General features: G+C 37.2%; 1 protein-coding gene across 3 annotated transcripts in view; it reads left to right on the forward strand.

Annotated features, from left to right (window-relative positions):
- The window catches only part of OXCT1 (3-oxoacid CoA-transferase 1), a 154,998-nt gene that overhangs the window by 124,566 nt on the left and 14,951 nt on the right, over positions 1–15,481 (forward strand). For 2 of the 3 annotated variants that reach the window (XR_007461595.1, XM_049648705.1), the window contains exons 16-17: positions 5,538–5,639; positions 10,362–10,428. Coding sequence is in view for 2 of the 3 variants with exons in the window: in XM_049648705.1 (XP_049504662.1) it covers positions 5,538–5,639; positions 10,362–10,415 (156 nt within the window). In the remaining variant the exon portion in view is untranslated. Of the gene's footprint in view, positions 1–5,537; positions 5,640–10,361; positions 12,760–15,481 lie in introns of those variants that run through there. The other variant, XM_049648704.1, reaches the window with a different exon arrangement.

The raw sequence follows: 15,481 nt of genomic DNA on the forward strand, positions 1-15,481 counted from the left end.
TTTTTTTTTTTTTTTTTTTTGGTCTTCTTCGAATTCTTTCATAAGCTTTCTGTAGTTTTCAGCGTATAGATTTTTCACCTCTTTGGTTAGATTTATTCCTAGGTATTTTATGGTTTTTGGTGCAACTGTAAATGGGATCAAGTCCTTTATTTCTCTTTCTGTTGCTTCATTGTTGGTGAATAGGAATGCAGCCGATTTCTGTGCATTGATTTTATATCCTGCAACTTTGCTGAATTCATGAATCAGTTCTAGCAGTTTTTTGGTGGAATCTTTTGGGTTTTCCATATAGAGTATCATGTCACCTGTGAAGAGTGAAAGTTTGACCTCCTCCTGGCCGATTTGGTTGCCTTTTATTTCTTTGTGTTGTCTGATTGCAGAGGCTAAGACTTCCAATATTAAGTTGAATAACAGTGGCGAGAGTGGACATCCCTGTCTTGTTCCTGACCTTAGGGGGAAAGCTCTCAGTTTTTCCCCATTGAGGATGATATTAACATTGGGTCGTTCATATATGGCTTTTATGATCTCAAGGTATGAACCTTCTATTCCCTACTTTCTTGAGGGTTTTTATTAAGAAAGGATGCTGTATTTTGTCAAATGCTTTCTCTGCATCTATTGAGAGGATCATATGGTTCTTGTCTTTTCTTTTATTGATGTGATGATTCACATTAGTTGTTTTGTGGATATTGAACCAGCCCTGCATCCCAGGTATAAATCTCACTTGGTCATGGTGAATAATTTTTTTAATGTATTGTTGGAGCCGGTTGGCTAATATCTTGTTGAGGATTTTTGCATCCATGTTCATCAGAGAAATTGGTGTATAGTTCTCCTTTTTAGTGGAGTCTCTGTCTGGTTTTCAGATCAAGGTAATGCTGGCCTCATAGGAAGAGTTTGGAAGTTTTCCTTCCATTTCTGTTTTTTGGAACAGCTTCAAGAGGACAGGTGTTAACTCTTCCTTAAATGTTTAGTAGAATTCCCCTGGAAGGCCATCTTGTTTGGGGAGATTTTTGATTACTAATTCGATTTCTTGACTTGTTATGGGTGTGTTCAAATTTTCTATTTCTTCCTGTTTCAGTTTTGGTAGTGTATACGTTTCTAGGAATTTGTCCATTTCTTTCAGATTGCCCATTTTATTGGCGTATAATTGTTTATAATATTCTCTTATTATTGTTTGTATTTCTGCTGTATTGGTTGTGATCTCTCCTCTTTCATTCTTGATTTTATTTATTTAGATCCTTTTTCTTTTTGATCAAACTGGCTAGTGGTTTATCAATTTTGTTAATTCTTTCAAAGATTCAGTTTCTGGTTTCATTGATCTGTTCTACTGGTTTTTTTTTTGGTTTCGATAGCATTAATTTCTGCTCTAATCTTTATTATCTCCTGTCTTCTGCTGGTTTTGGGTTTTATTTGCTGTTCTTTTTCCAGCTCCTTAAGGTGTAAGGTTAGGTTGTGTATCTGAGATCTTTTCTTCCTTCTTTAGGAAGACCTGGATTGCCATATACTTTCCTCTTATGACTGCCTTTGCTGCGTCCCAGAGGTTTTGGATTGTGGTGTTATCATTTTCATTGGCTTCCGTATACTTTTTAATTTCCTCTTTAACTTCTTGGTTGGCCCATTCATTCCTTAGTAGGATGTTCTTTACTCTCCAAGTATGTGTTACCTTTCCAAATTTTTTCTTGTTTTTGATTTCAGGTTTCATAGCATTGTGGTCTGAAAATATGCATGGTATGATCTCGATCTTTTTGTACTTGCTGAGGGCTGATTTGTGTCCCAGTATGTGGTCTGTTCTGGAGAATGTTCGATGTGCACTGGAGAAGAATGTACATTCTGCTGCTTTAGGATGAAATGTTCTGAATATATCTGTTAAATCCATCTGGTCCAGTGTGTCATTCAAAGCCATTGTTTCCTTGTTGATTTTTTGATGAGATCATCTGTCCGTTGCTGTGAGTGGGGAGTTGAAGTCTCCTACTATTATAGTATTACTATCAGTGAGTTTCTTTATGTTTGTGATTAATTGATTTCTATATTTGGGTGCTCTCACATTTGGTGCATAAATGTTTACAATTATTAGTTCTTCTTGGTGGATAGACCCGTTAATTATGATGTAATGCCCTACTTCATCTCTTGATACAGTCTTTATTTTAAAGTCTAGATTGTCTGATATAAGTATGGCTACTCTGGGTTTCTTTTGTTGACCATTAGCATGATAGACAGTTCTCCATCCCCTTACTTTCAATCTGAAGGTGTCTTTAGGTCTAAAGTGGGTCTCTTGTAAACAGCATGTAGATGGATCTTGTTTTCTTATCCATTCTGTTACCCTATGTCTTTTGGTTGGAGCATTTAGTCCATTGACATTTAGAGTGAGTACTGAAAGATATGAATTTATTGCCATTATGTTGCTTGTAGAAGCCCTTCAGTGATTTTAGATGGATTAGATTTGCATGTTAGAAAGAATGCTGTAGCTTTTATGCAGAGTAAGGGGAGAAGAGATGAGACAGAGTTCAGTTAGAAGATTCGTTCAGTGATTTAGGCCAGAAGCATCACGGTTCTAAATCACAGGTCAGAAGGAGAGATTCGAGAGACCCAGATGGACTCAATCTAGCTAGATGATGAATTGGACAAGGCTGCTAAGACAGAGGTGCTTCCTAAGTTTTCCTAATGAAGCCCAGACGGTAGGAAGAGACAGAGAGGAGCAGTGGGAGGCAGTAAAAGATTGGGTTCAGCTTTGACACACCCAGTTGGATATTCTTGAACATGTTAACATCCTGAACGTCCAGTCAGAGATTTCTGATAAACAGAGATGTGGATGTGGAGCTCAGAAGGAAAGTCAGTATTGGACCAAACTTGTGGAAGTCATTAACCTAGTAAAGGATAATTGAAGCCTTTAGTGTAGATGACATTGGATAGATAAAAATGGGCAAAGGGAAAGACAGCTGTGGGAACCCCGAGGAAGGGAACGGTGCACATTTACCCCTGTGGCTCTGTACATAGTAGGTGCTCTAATGCATATTTGTTGAATGACTGAATGAGAATGCAGTGCCATTAGGGCAATAAATGTGTTCAGCCTGCCATTGCAGATATGCCCCTAAAATTCCATTTTCAACTTCTAAAGAAATTCCATTAGTTTGCCTTTTGAAAGAGGCTTTGGAGATTTTTGACCCTGATTTCCTAGTTTTGTACTGCTAGAATGAGGTTATGAAAGATGCTTTCTTCGCCAGCAGCTGGGCTATGATTAACTGCTTTATCTATAATGTGGTTTCCATTTTTATTAAGGTTTTGTTTATACTTTATACTGCTAAATGGAAATCTTCCTAAATATTTCAAAAGTAAATTCCCTTCATTTTAATAATAGATGCTTGGCTTTCCAGTATATGACCTTGAGAGCTAATTAGAGTTTGATAAAGGTGTTAAAAGTTTTCTAAAAGCAGTAAGTAGATTTGCCATAGATTTTCTCTCCCTGATCACTGAAGGCTTATATTCATGACACTACAGTTATCTTTTTCCCAAATCCCTTCCCTTCCTGTTCTTAATAATATAATCTAGAGACTCTTTTTTTTTAATTTGTTTCATTTTGATAAATTTACAGTTGTTCATAATGCAGGGAAAAGAAAATCAGTATGAATAATGCTCCAGACACATTTTCTACAAAGCAAAAGTGTCCATTAAAAAAAATTTTTTAATTGTCATTTTGGAATTAAATAAGCTAATGTAGCATACAGACATTCGTAAATGACCATTTTCTTCCTTCTCAAAACACATATTTTTACTGAAAAAACAGGTTTTTTTTTTTTTTTAGGAACATAAAAATGTGCAAACAAAAAGGAAGTTTTCTGGAATATTTCCTCTAAAATTTAAATCTTTTCCAATAAAATCAACCAGGTAATCTGTAAATTCATCAAACATAAACATAGAATTCAGGTATCATGTCCTCTTAATGTTTTGCTCAAGGGGGAAAAATCAGTTAACGGGGAGACTAATAACCATTTTAGGGCTTTGATTTGAGTTCACACACAAGTGACAATAAGTTAAGCTATTAAGGAGAAAGAACATGCATGTATATGGTGCCCCTGCTATGCCTCAGGCATGATTCCAGGTGCCCAGATAATGTTCGTTATATTTGTCCTGTATAACAATCGTGGGAAGTAGGGTTTTTTGATATCCATGTACACATGCAAAGGCAGGTTCACCAAAGATCACTTAGCTAGTGTGTGGCAGAGCCGAAATTCCAGTCCAGCTCGAAAGCCAGGGTTCTTTCCTCTACAGGTTGCTGTGTCTTCATATTAGCCTCCTATCCACTAGAGTGTTTAAAATGGAAATTTTGGGTTTGATTTCCAAACTAGCTGAAAGTAAAGATCAACTTGTGAATAATAGTTGAATGTAAGGTAAACCTGGAAGAGGGGAAGAATATGAGGAACATAATTTTTAAGTCAGAGAGAGAGGAAACTAGTAGTGAAAGCCAAGAGAGGGAATAGTGCCTTTTGCTTGTAGATCCAGCAAGTGAAAGAGGGAAGCAGTTTTGGGCTGTTATAGTTAGAGCTGCCCATCCATGGACCATCTAATCTGCCTTGAGACAAGTGAGCCTCCTAGCATCAGAAGCCTCTCAGCAGAGCCGACCATCTCAGAAGAATGGAAGAATTCCTGAGCGGGAGGTTATATTAAATGACTTTGTCAGTCCCTTCCACTCAGGTTGTCATATTGCTAAGTGTAACAAATGGCAGGTATCCTAAGTCAGGTACAACAAGTTGAGTCTTCGTGCTGAGGTCATACTGTACCAATGGGCATTACCATCACCTGGCATTACCAACCACAATGTTGTAAAGGACCATTAAGGTGAGGTTAGCCTTCTCATGCTTGTCCTAAACACGAGCATCTTCATTTGATTTTCATACCAAGGGGGAGATTCTCATGCTGTCCTCTTGGACCTGTGTGTCTTTGCAGGACTTAAAAGGGAAAGTTGTAATATTTACCTGGGGAGGGGGGGTGGTTCTTTCAGGATCAGGACAGCTATCCCTTTGTAATTACTCATAACCACTTCGAAGTGCTTTCTTTTATTTCCTGTAACTCTTTACCTAGCAGCATTGATCAGCTCTCCCCCACCATCCTTGTATATTCACCTTCCAAATATCTTCTCCCTCCCTCCCTTTCTTCATTCCTTTTTTCCTTCAAATCATCATTATTCTTCTAACTGAAATTTTGACCAGAAGTGTTAGACCTAACTAAAGGAAAGTAGTTAAACAAAACAAAACAAAACGAACAAAAACCCAAAACTGGTTACAGGAGTAGCATGTGCCATCAGCAGTCAACATTCATTTATCTTCTGACATCAACAGTGCTCCACAACTAATTGCCGATTAGAGAGCTGGCATTTATTCTCACCAAAATATAACCATTAGAGTTGACATTTTCTCATTGCTGATTTTCAGAGTCTTTTGTCCTCGGTCTTGTCTCTCCTTTAAGAACTTGAGAGGTTGTTTCTGTTTTGTGTTGTAAAATTATTACTGTGATGGAAATTGTCATTGTCGTTTTCTTGATTCCGACAGGCTGTATTTGACGTGGACAACAAGAAAGGACTGACTCTGATTGAACTCTGGGAAGGCCTGACCGTGGATGACATCAAAAAGAGCACTGGGTGTGATTTTGCAGTAAGTGTTTCTGTGAATAAATCCAGCCACTTGTCCTATATCATGAGCTTGATTAATGGGTGTTTACAGGACATGAACCATTAATTTGTGATCATTTTTGGAGTTGACCTTTACAGAGAACAGGAGTGAAGGGAAGGGTGCCTCCAGATGAGAGCAGGTGGGAGCAGGAACGGGCTCTGACTCACGGCCACCCTTTGGCTCAGGAGTCAGAAGCAGGAGGGGGAGGAACCACCAGGGGCTGCTGGAAACAGAAGGTGGAGCTTGAACACAAAGCTACTTTCTGTAAAGTCCCTTGCAAATCTTCTGTTCTTGGGTTACCTATCAGAGCTGTGGCTAGACTCCGTTAACTCCAAGATGTGAGCCACACATGGAGAAATGATGCTCCCTTATTTTTTAATCCACCTATGACTTAGGGCTTTCTCTTTTATTAACTTCGATGCTTGATTATTCCATCCATTGAACATGTTGGAACGTTGAGCTCTGACACTTGAGTTACAGTCACAAAATAGGTATATCTTGCATTTAAAGAAAAACGTAGTGCATAAAAACTCAGACTTACAAAGCACATAATACACCAGAGGAGTATAATTAAAGAAATCCCCAAATCACTTTTCAAAACAAAAATAATAATATTATAATATAGTCACCCTTTAATGTAAGTGCTTGTTTATAAATCACTGATCACCCATCTAATGGGGGTCGAGAGGATGGTTCAGTCTGTTTGAAGTTAATCAAAATAAAGGAGAAATGTCTCTGAAAAGCTGAAGGAAAAGAATTTCCTTTTCACATACATTTTAAGAAGGGATTTACTAGTTAAAATGAAATAGTTATAATGGGGAAGAAATGTTGCAGCTACCCATCCTGGAGAAAGTAATTTAACAAAACCTATTTGATAAATCAGGCATATATTTCATACACTTCTTCCTTAGGTACTACATGCTTGGCTGGTACCTGTTAATGCGTAACAAATTTCTATAAAAACAATTTTGCTGCATAATTCATTATCCACATATAACTGTTTATGGTACTGTCTGAGGGTCTTTGTCTATTAACCTTTTTTGAATTTCCCTTTGGAAAAAAGAAGTCTGTCAGCAATACCTAGCACAAAAAAAACAAAAAACAACAACAAAAAAATACCCACATCTTTATTAGCTTTTTAGTAACCTTAGGGAGAATAAATGAGATCTGTTTATACTTTTCACTGTTTAGAATCCCTTACTTCAGTGGTAGAAGCAAATAATTCGTCTTACCTATCAGCTGTTCTTCGTATTTTTCCCCATTGTGGGTAAGTTAACCTCTTCTTCATCAGGTAATATTTTCGAATCCACATGATTTTCATTTCTTTGCCACGAAAGAGGATATACAAAGAAAGGACCCTTGTTGTTATCTGCTTTTTTTTTTTTCCATTTATATAGTTAAGTCAGGATGAAAAAGGTGTTTTAGTGTTTTTGCTTTTTGCTTTTGCTTTTTGCTTTTTGTTTTTAAGTGCTAGTTTCCCTGTGTTGATGCACTGAAAAATATCTCTGTGGTTTCTTATTTAATACCATATCACCCTCTTTCTCTTTTGACATTGACATGTAATCTTATTTCCTCCAAATTAGGCTATTGAGATAAGATGTGAATTTGCATATTAGTGTTGTTGTGAAAATGAAAAGGTGTAGTATCAGCTGAACCATCTCAACAAAAGAGCTAGCTTTTGAGGATCTGATGATCAGTGGCATCTCTTTAGACCCTGATGGGTGAAATCACATGTAGCAGATTGTTTTTCTGTAATGCTATGGACTAGAATGCTCTAATTAATATGTTCTGTGTAATAGCTGGGTTATCAATAAAATACATACAATAATAAAATTATATTGAGGGTAACATTTCTTTATTTGATAATTCAAATTAAATTAATAATTAAATAATTCAAATTCAAATTTGATAATTCAAATAAAGTGTTTCACATCATAATTTAGAAGATATTCCATGTGGTTATTAATGGATAGGTACCATTTTACTCTCTATATAACTTTATACAAGTTAGTCAAAATTCCTTTTTGAGAAAAGGCCCACTCAGTCTTCAATGTATACCTGGAAATAAACATTTTAGAAGGGAATAGTTAGACAACCAGGTTGTTGCATAATAAAGAAAAAAGGGTGAAAACCTAGGTCTGAGTAATTTTGAAAATGTGTTGGCTAACATTTTCTCCTATTAAAGCTGTGACAAGCTAATGAAAATGTCAGATTCCTGTATTTCACTCAGTGTGTTCCTGCCAGTTACTTGATGGGCCAAAGTAGAAAGAAAAGGGAAAAGTGATATGCCATCACTTAAATTGCATTACCTCCAAAGTCTCTTTTTCCACTGAGTAGTTAATTCAAATGGTTATTCATTTCTCTCTTTTCTAATGCATGCTTGTGTTACATAAAATATTTTTTTCTTTACCATATATGTCTGTGGACCTTTTTTGAAACAACATTATTTCCTTCTGTTTTTATTTTTTAATTAGATTAAAAAAAAAAATGAATCCATATTTGAAAATCACATGGTAAAATAAACTTCCAGAGGTAAAATAAACTTCCAGTCAACCATGATTATTTATTGAACACCCATTTGTGTCCCACATTGAGCTATGAAATGTGAATAAAATAGAACAAATTGGTGTAGTTCCTACTCCCAAGGGTCTTGGTCTTATTCTACAGGCAGGAATACATCTAAACCACCATTGGCAAAAATTAAGTAAGAATACAGCTTATTTATATGTTTGCAGTGAAATTTGGAAGAAGCCAGGTGTACATATTCTTTGCTAAGTTGAATAAATTTATACGCCGTATCTATTATGAACTGGCATTATGCCAGAATTAAATTGTATACCACTGGGATTTCAATGGACTGGGAAAACAAATTGTTGGCTTATATTCTACACCTAAATCATATAGTCTTGTGTTACCTGTAGATCACCTTGGCAGGATGATCTGCTTCAGCCTGCATGGGCTTAAAATGTTGATGAGACTGAGCATGCGAACAGGATGAAAAATGGTGATTTAGTAGGTGTTTTTCATTACAAAAATAGGTGGGCCAAGTCAGTCTACATAAAGCTTCATCTCTTTCTTTTTTCATATAAGTCAGAGTCCACATTGAGGATATAAATGACATTAAGAGCTCAAAGTAGGGTCAGTATGCCAAGGAAAGTGATCAGATGTTTAGGTTATAAAATTAAGGTGTCCAGTTTCCTTTTAAAGGAAATGCTATAAAGCATCTATTGGAAATGATCTGTTTCCCGAAAAATAGAGCTTCATTTCATTAAATTATTTCTACAGATGCTCTGTTGTTTAAAAAAAGAAAATGGGTTGTTTGTGAGACACACTTTCTAAATACTCAGAGCCCATATGTCTTTTGTTCTTTTCAGTAGAGTTGAAGATCTATGCACATGTGGGCTGTGATTTTTGACTATTTATTATATGTCTATTATTTTGTCTATTATTATATATCTGCTCTTGGAACTGGCAGGTCTGAATGAGCTGTCATTTATTTTAAGCTGTATACCAAGCCATACCGATCCTTTTTACTCTGATCATGTCATTCTTTTAGTAGAAAAACGGAAAAGGGGGCATTAGCTCTTGACATTGTGAAGAGCTAATACAGAATCAATTTATAAATGAACTAAAAATATTTAACCTCATCAAAGCCAAATAATTGTCTACTCCTATTGTTAATACTGTTTTAACCTCTATTAAAACCTTTCTTCTAATTCTTTAAAGCTTATTTAATCCATTTATTCATTCATTTTTCCATTAATTTAACAAAATATTAACTGTTTATTCTGGAAGGCTAGGCCCACTTCAATCGCTTCATTCTTGAAGAGCTCAAAAATCATCTAGATTTTAATATGCTCCCACTGTGCTTTCCATGGGGACTGTTACTTAATAGGACTCCATGGATATTTGCCAGACTGAATGAAGACATCTGTACCTGACATTGTCTTGAAAGATCAGTCAAAATTAAGCCAAATTACTTACATTTAACTTTATTCTTCCACCAGCTCTACCATTAAATGTAGACCTGTCCTCATTTTTCTCTGCTTCAAGTCTTCTAGGAATGCATGTATTGTTCTGTATATTGAACATAAACCTAGTCAACATTTAATATTTTTAAAGCTATTACCTGCTTTTTAAAAATAACTTGGAATCTTTTTACTGCCTTCATATCATTTCCATTCTGATTATGATATTTCTGATAAAATTCATCATCGATCATGTATCTCTTCATTAATATGGGCCCAGTTAATCCAAAGACTACATTGTGTCAACGAAATTGGGAATTGACTAGACTTATTTTGAGCATTTTGAGACTTGTGCCTTACTCTGTGTCTCTGTTTTGGGTACTCTCAGAGGCATCAATCTCAGAGCTCAGTGATCCATTCTGAAAGCTTGGTTTTCTGGACCCTTTATCGTCTCTGTCTGTTCCTCCACCCTCTTGCTGTTGCCAGTCTTACTGATGCTTAATTTAGGAACTGTAACGTGCAAGAAGGTTGAGAACTATGTACCCACAACGTAAACAGGAAAGAGTTTTCTGTCTCGTTGGTTTAGAATGGAAAATAATGAGGAAACTCTAGGTGATGTGTGTGGCAAGGCTGTTTGTTGCCAACATTATTCAGGTTTGGAAATTCAGAAAAGAGATGTTGATGCCCATGAGGTTTTGTACAATTTGGTCATTTTTTCTTCTCTTTCTTTTACCAGGTTTCACCAAAACTCATACCAATGCAGCAGATCACAACTTGCAATGTGGAATAGACATTTCTCCCAGGTTGTGTGTTTCTCATTTTAACCACATAGGATTTCATTGAAAGGACATCAGTAATCATAATTGTATATCTAAGAAGCAGTTTTGACTAGTTTTCTTCCAGCATTTTACACTGTAGCAGCCATGTAGTCTTTATTCTCTCTAGTGTGCTATAAAGTTTTAATGAAAGACAGATATATATATATAATATAAATGATTATCTTACTTGTTTTATGATTGCTTTGAAGGCTTATCTTTACAACTGGTGCTCACATTGGATTTATCTTTACCTTTTGTGATATGTACACAAAATTGTACCAAGATGGGCCCTTAGGAAGACTTTCACTGATGTGCTGTCCCTCCCAACTAAATCTTGACGTATAGAAAAAAAGAATGAGGGAGATAAAGAACTCCACCCAGAGTATACCCAAGGCAGCATTGCACTAGTGCTGAATGATAACATCTGTGTGAATTTTGAGTAGGAGAAATGCTGTCTTAATGATTATGTTTTTCTTTTGGCCTCCTCTGACTTTTCTTTTAGAGCCTCTGATTTTGTGATTGCATCTTGTTTCCCTAAAGCATCCCTTCTCCTCCCACACTTTCTACAACTAAATCGATGTTCAGTAAGGCAAACAGGAACATCTCTGTGTGGGAGAAGTAACTGGTTCATGGGGAGAGACCAGAGTGTGTAGGGTCTGCTGGTGCTGACATCTCACCAACAAGTTGCCTTTATAAACCAAGCAACCATTTGTGCTTTGCCAAAGATAAAGGTTTATTATGAGAAGAGGGCTATAAACCTAACTGATCTAGTCTGTTTTCTCATTTTAAAATAATGTAGTATTTCTGTGTATCCAGAGGGGTCCTTAAGAGGCTTTCTCTATGTGATTGAGGTACAGTGGGCTACTCCTTCAAGACTTCCTCTTAAGCCACAAGGGGCTATGGGATAATTTATCATGAATCCTGTCACAGTGACAACAGAGTTTAAAATATTTTTTTCTGTCTTTTCAGGATCTCTTATTTTTGTTCAGAAAAATTTATTTTTTTTAAAAAAATTTTTAATGTTTATTTCTGAGAGAGAGAGAGCACAAGCAGAGGAGGGGCAGAGAGGGAGACACAGAATCCAAAGCAGCTCCAGGCTCTGAGCTCTCATCACAGAGCCTGACGTGAAGCTCGAGCTCACGAACCGTGAGATCATGACCTGAGCCAAATTCGGATGCTCAGTTGACTGAGCCACCCAGGCACCCCTGTTCAGAAAAGTTTCTAAATATTGAATGCCTTTTTCTACAGAGCACTATTCTTTCTTCTGCCCAGGCTACTTCCTTAACAAACTACTTTTAATTCAGCTTTATCCAAATAAAGGAAATACTGATAAGTAAATCTAGGCTTTGAAGAGCAGGGAACTTTTAGTGTTAGAAAATAAACATGGTAGGGGTGCCTGGGTGGCTCAGTCAGTTAAGCATCTGACTCTAGATTTCAGCTCAGGTCTTGATCTCGCAGTTCATCAGATCAAGCCCCACATGGGGCTCTGTGCTGACAGCATGGAACCTGCTTAGGAATCTCTCTCGTCTCTCTCTGCCCCTCTCCTGATCACATATGTGTGTCTGTGCGCATGCATGCTCGCTCGCTCTCTCTCTCTCTCTCTCTCTCTCCCTCCCTCCCTCTCTCTCTCCCTCTCAAATAAACGTAAGAAAAGAAAAGAAACATGGTAGAGTGGGTTTTGTAAGGAACTTTTCCTCAGAAGTATCCTCCCTACCAAATAGTCACCCTGTGGGCATCCCAGGCATCCTAGGTATCAAATGGGAGAAATAGACCGGGTACCCTGAAGACAGGTCAGACAGCTGTTCTCCAGGCAGATGTAGGCATAGTACAGTGCAATATATCATTCCTCTGGCACCAGATATGTATATAGGAATTGATGTGTATTTTTAGGTGATAGTTAGCATCGAAGCTCCCTTTCTGTTTAGGTACAACTACAATTGTGTCATGTATGGTATTAGAGGAGAGAGGCTTTTTTTTGTATCACACTCTCTATCTAAAAGAGTCTTGCTGGCTGCGGGATTGAAAGCATACTGTCCCAATACTGGTAAAAAGGCCTCTTTTTGGAATTTGTGAGGTCCAAAGAATAATACATATCTTAGAATTATAATTTGGTAAAATGTATGTTATTGACAGTTGCTATATTTGCAGACTTAGTTGCTTATTATTCTATTTCATTACTTTAAGATAATGTGATTCTAAGAGTGTCCCCAACTTTGAATGGTAAAACCTAAGTAGATGACTTTATATTCTTGATTAAAGGGTGCCATGGATAAAAACACAATAAGAAATACAGTAAATATCCTGAATTGATATAGATCAGTGTGATTGTCTTCTTTCTTGTTTGGGAATGGTGTGACCAATCATGGGAATAATACACTAGAGATTGGTGGAAAGACCAACAATAAATAGTTTATATACTTTATGGCTTCTAATCAAGTTGTTGCTTTTCTTTCTATCTTACCAAAGAGCAAATACTATTTTTTATGAAAGAACAAATGAAATTTTTACCTAAATGAATTCTGATTTTACTCCTTGTCAGAACCAGTCATGTATCTATAAATATTGATTACCAGGCTTCATGTATTAATATGTATTTTTTTGCTTTTATCTTACATTCTTTTAGGACATATATTAATGAATGAATGAATGAATTAATTAATTAATTAGCTTCCCAGTGGCATGTTGAGTTTGCTTGCATTTTGAAGTGGCTCTAGTATAGTCTGCCCAGCATCTGTGTTGTTCCTCTGGTGACAGACTCATGCCCTGGCCAAGGGGTTGGGTGTGTGCCCAGAAAATGCCTGTTTTGATAGCTCTTCTTTGTCCATAGTGTTCATACGCTGCGGCGGGGGGGTGGGGGAGGGTGGGGGGTGGTGGGCGGGGGTGTGCTATGAGCCAGGATATACCAGTAAGGTCATTTCTCCCATGTGCAAAAACTGGAGATAAAAGAGAAGCTAATTTTCCTATTCCTTTCTGGTCACTAAGCCATAAGAATGTGAGTCTGGCACCAACACCCCATTTTCCCCCTTCACTCACACACACATACATATTTACACACATGCACACCCTAGCAGCTGAGTTCCAGTTGGACAAAACAAGCTGAAACACAAGCACACTGAGTTGTAAGTAAGGAGCTTCCTAGTGGTATTTGCGTTCTTGGTTCTCGATGTGCCTAAGGCTACCTTCCCTCCAGCCATGCTTGTACATGAGCCCACAAGTCTCCCATTTCCCTTCGGCTGGGTCTTTGTGGGTCTTTTCATCTGCAACCAAAGTGTGAACTCAAACAGCTTTTGTAATTCATGAATCTTGGGAGGGATCTGGTCTCCTACAGAAGTTATGCAGAACATGAGTAAAACTGCTGCAGCTGGTCCCAGAGAACACATATAAGAGCATTTATAGGTATTACCAGTGGGTAGGAAGGTTGTGGGTAGAGGTTCTTTTTCTGACAATGTCAGTATATTCAACATAGCTTTGAAAATTATTCCAATGGAAATAGAAGCAGAGATTTATTCAGTGGATGGGTTTCTTAGTACTAATCTTTTCCAACCAGAGCATGATCTTCAGTTTCTTAAACTTACTTTCGGATTTTCCCATCTTTAAAAGAAGCAGAATGTACTGCTTTTCAGCATGGTTCTATAAGGCATAGTTAATATATCTGTAAAATGAACACATAACAGTGTATAAATCAATACATTGAAAAATGTTGCCAAAATACTGACAGATCATTTTTAAATGCCATGTCATAATATTACCTTGGGACAGAATTGTTCCCATCCTTTTATTTTTTAATATCTACACTGCTTTCCCACCTAAGACTGTACTAAATATCAAAGTAGGTTTAAGCATACATATCACTAAGTGTCACGTGATCTGAATGCATGTCTGTATGGCATACACTTGAATTCTCTTACTTCCATTATGTTAGACACGTCTGTGTAAAATCATCCAAAGACACCCTTTATGGACCCTGTAGCAAGTCCCATGAGAGTGATACCTATACCAATCCAGGTAACTGATTGATGAGACAGCTCCTTCCCTCAAAACCATAGTCAAACAAAAAATATATTTGGTTTTAGAGGTTAAATGTGCTTGATTATCATGGTCATTATTACCTTTAATGAGGTGCCACTCCAGATGGCCACTTGGAAATTACCTCAGGCAATTATCCTGGCCCTTCTGTAGCATAACCCACCATGGGTCCCTAGGAAACCCTCCCATTTCCCCTGACAAACTGCAGGGCCCAACACAGTCATTTTCTTTCTTTGGCTCATTCCTAGGCATTCTATCTCTTACCCTTTAAAATTTTCAAGAAGAAATCAGACACCAGTCTGATACAGATATAGATACAGTTATAGATACAGAGATATGGATTCACACACACACACACACACACACACACACACACACACACTGTGATGTTCCACTTGAAGCCCTTCTCTCTTGATCTGGGGACAGGAGGTAGCATCTCCCACCTAGCCTTCTTGGAGTTAGAGTGCCCCAATGGCTCCTTCCAGATTTTCTCCATAAATATTCCTCTAATCTCCAGTTTCCAACCCTTGTAGGTGCTCAATGTGGGTAAGGGTTTAAGAGTTGTCTAACTGGTTCTAAGCCAGATACTGCTTCATAATGTGTGTATAATGGCCTCACTGGAACGTAGTATGTATCCTGTATGTGTTTAACGCCTTATATATTTGTATAACAACTTGTGCATGGTAGGCTTCCAAATATGATATTAAACCAATTTACTGGTTGAAAACCTGAGGTGGTAGTCCTGCAGGCTTGAGGATTTCCCTCAGCTAAATAATTAAGCAAGTCTTCTAAGGAAGAGTTAGAGAAAGAAAGGGAAAGGTACAAGAGGTAGAATCTAAAAACTGCAACAAAGGAATACAGAGACCTGTGATAATCATCTACATTTGTTTAGCATTTCATAATTTACAAAACACCTAGAATATGCTAGCTGGCTTCTTTTATTCTCCCAGTAATCTTCCAGGGAGACATTATTACCTCCATTAAAATTAACTTCATTAGTCAGAGAGAAGTA

This window comes from Panthera uncia, assembly GCF_023721935.1.
Source record: "Panthera uncia isolate 11264 chromosome A1 unlocalized genomic scaffold, Puncia_PCG_1.0 HiC_scaffold_17, whole genome shotgun sequence".
NCBI lineage: Eukaryota > Metazoa > Chordata > Mammalia > Carnivora > Felidae > Panthera > Panthera uncia.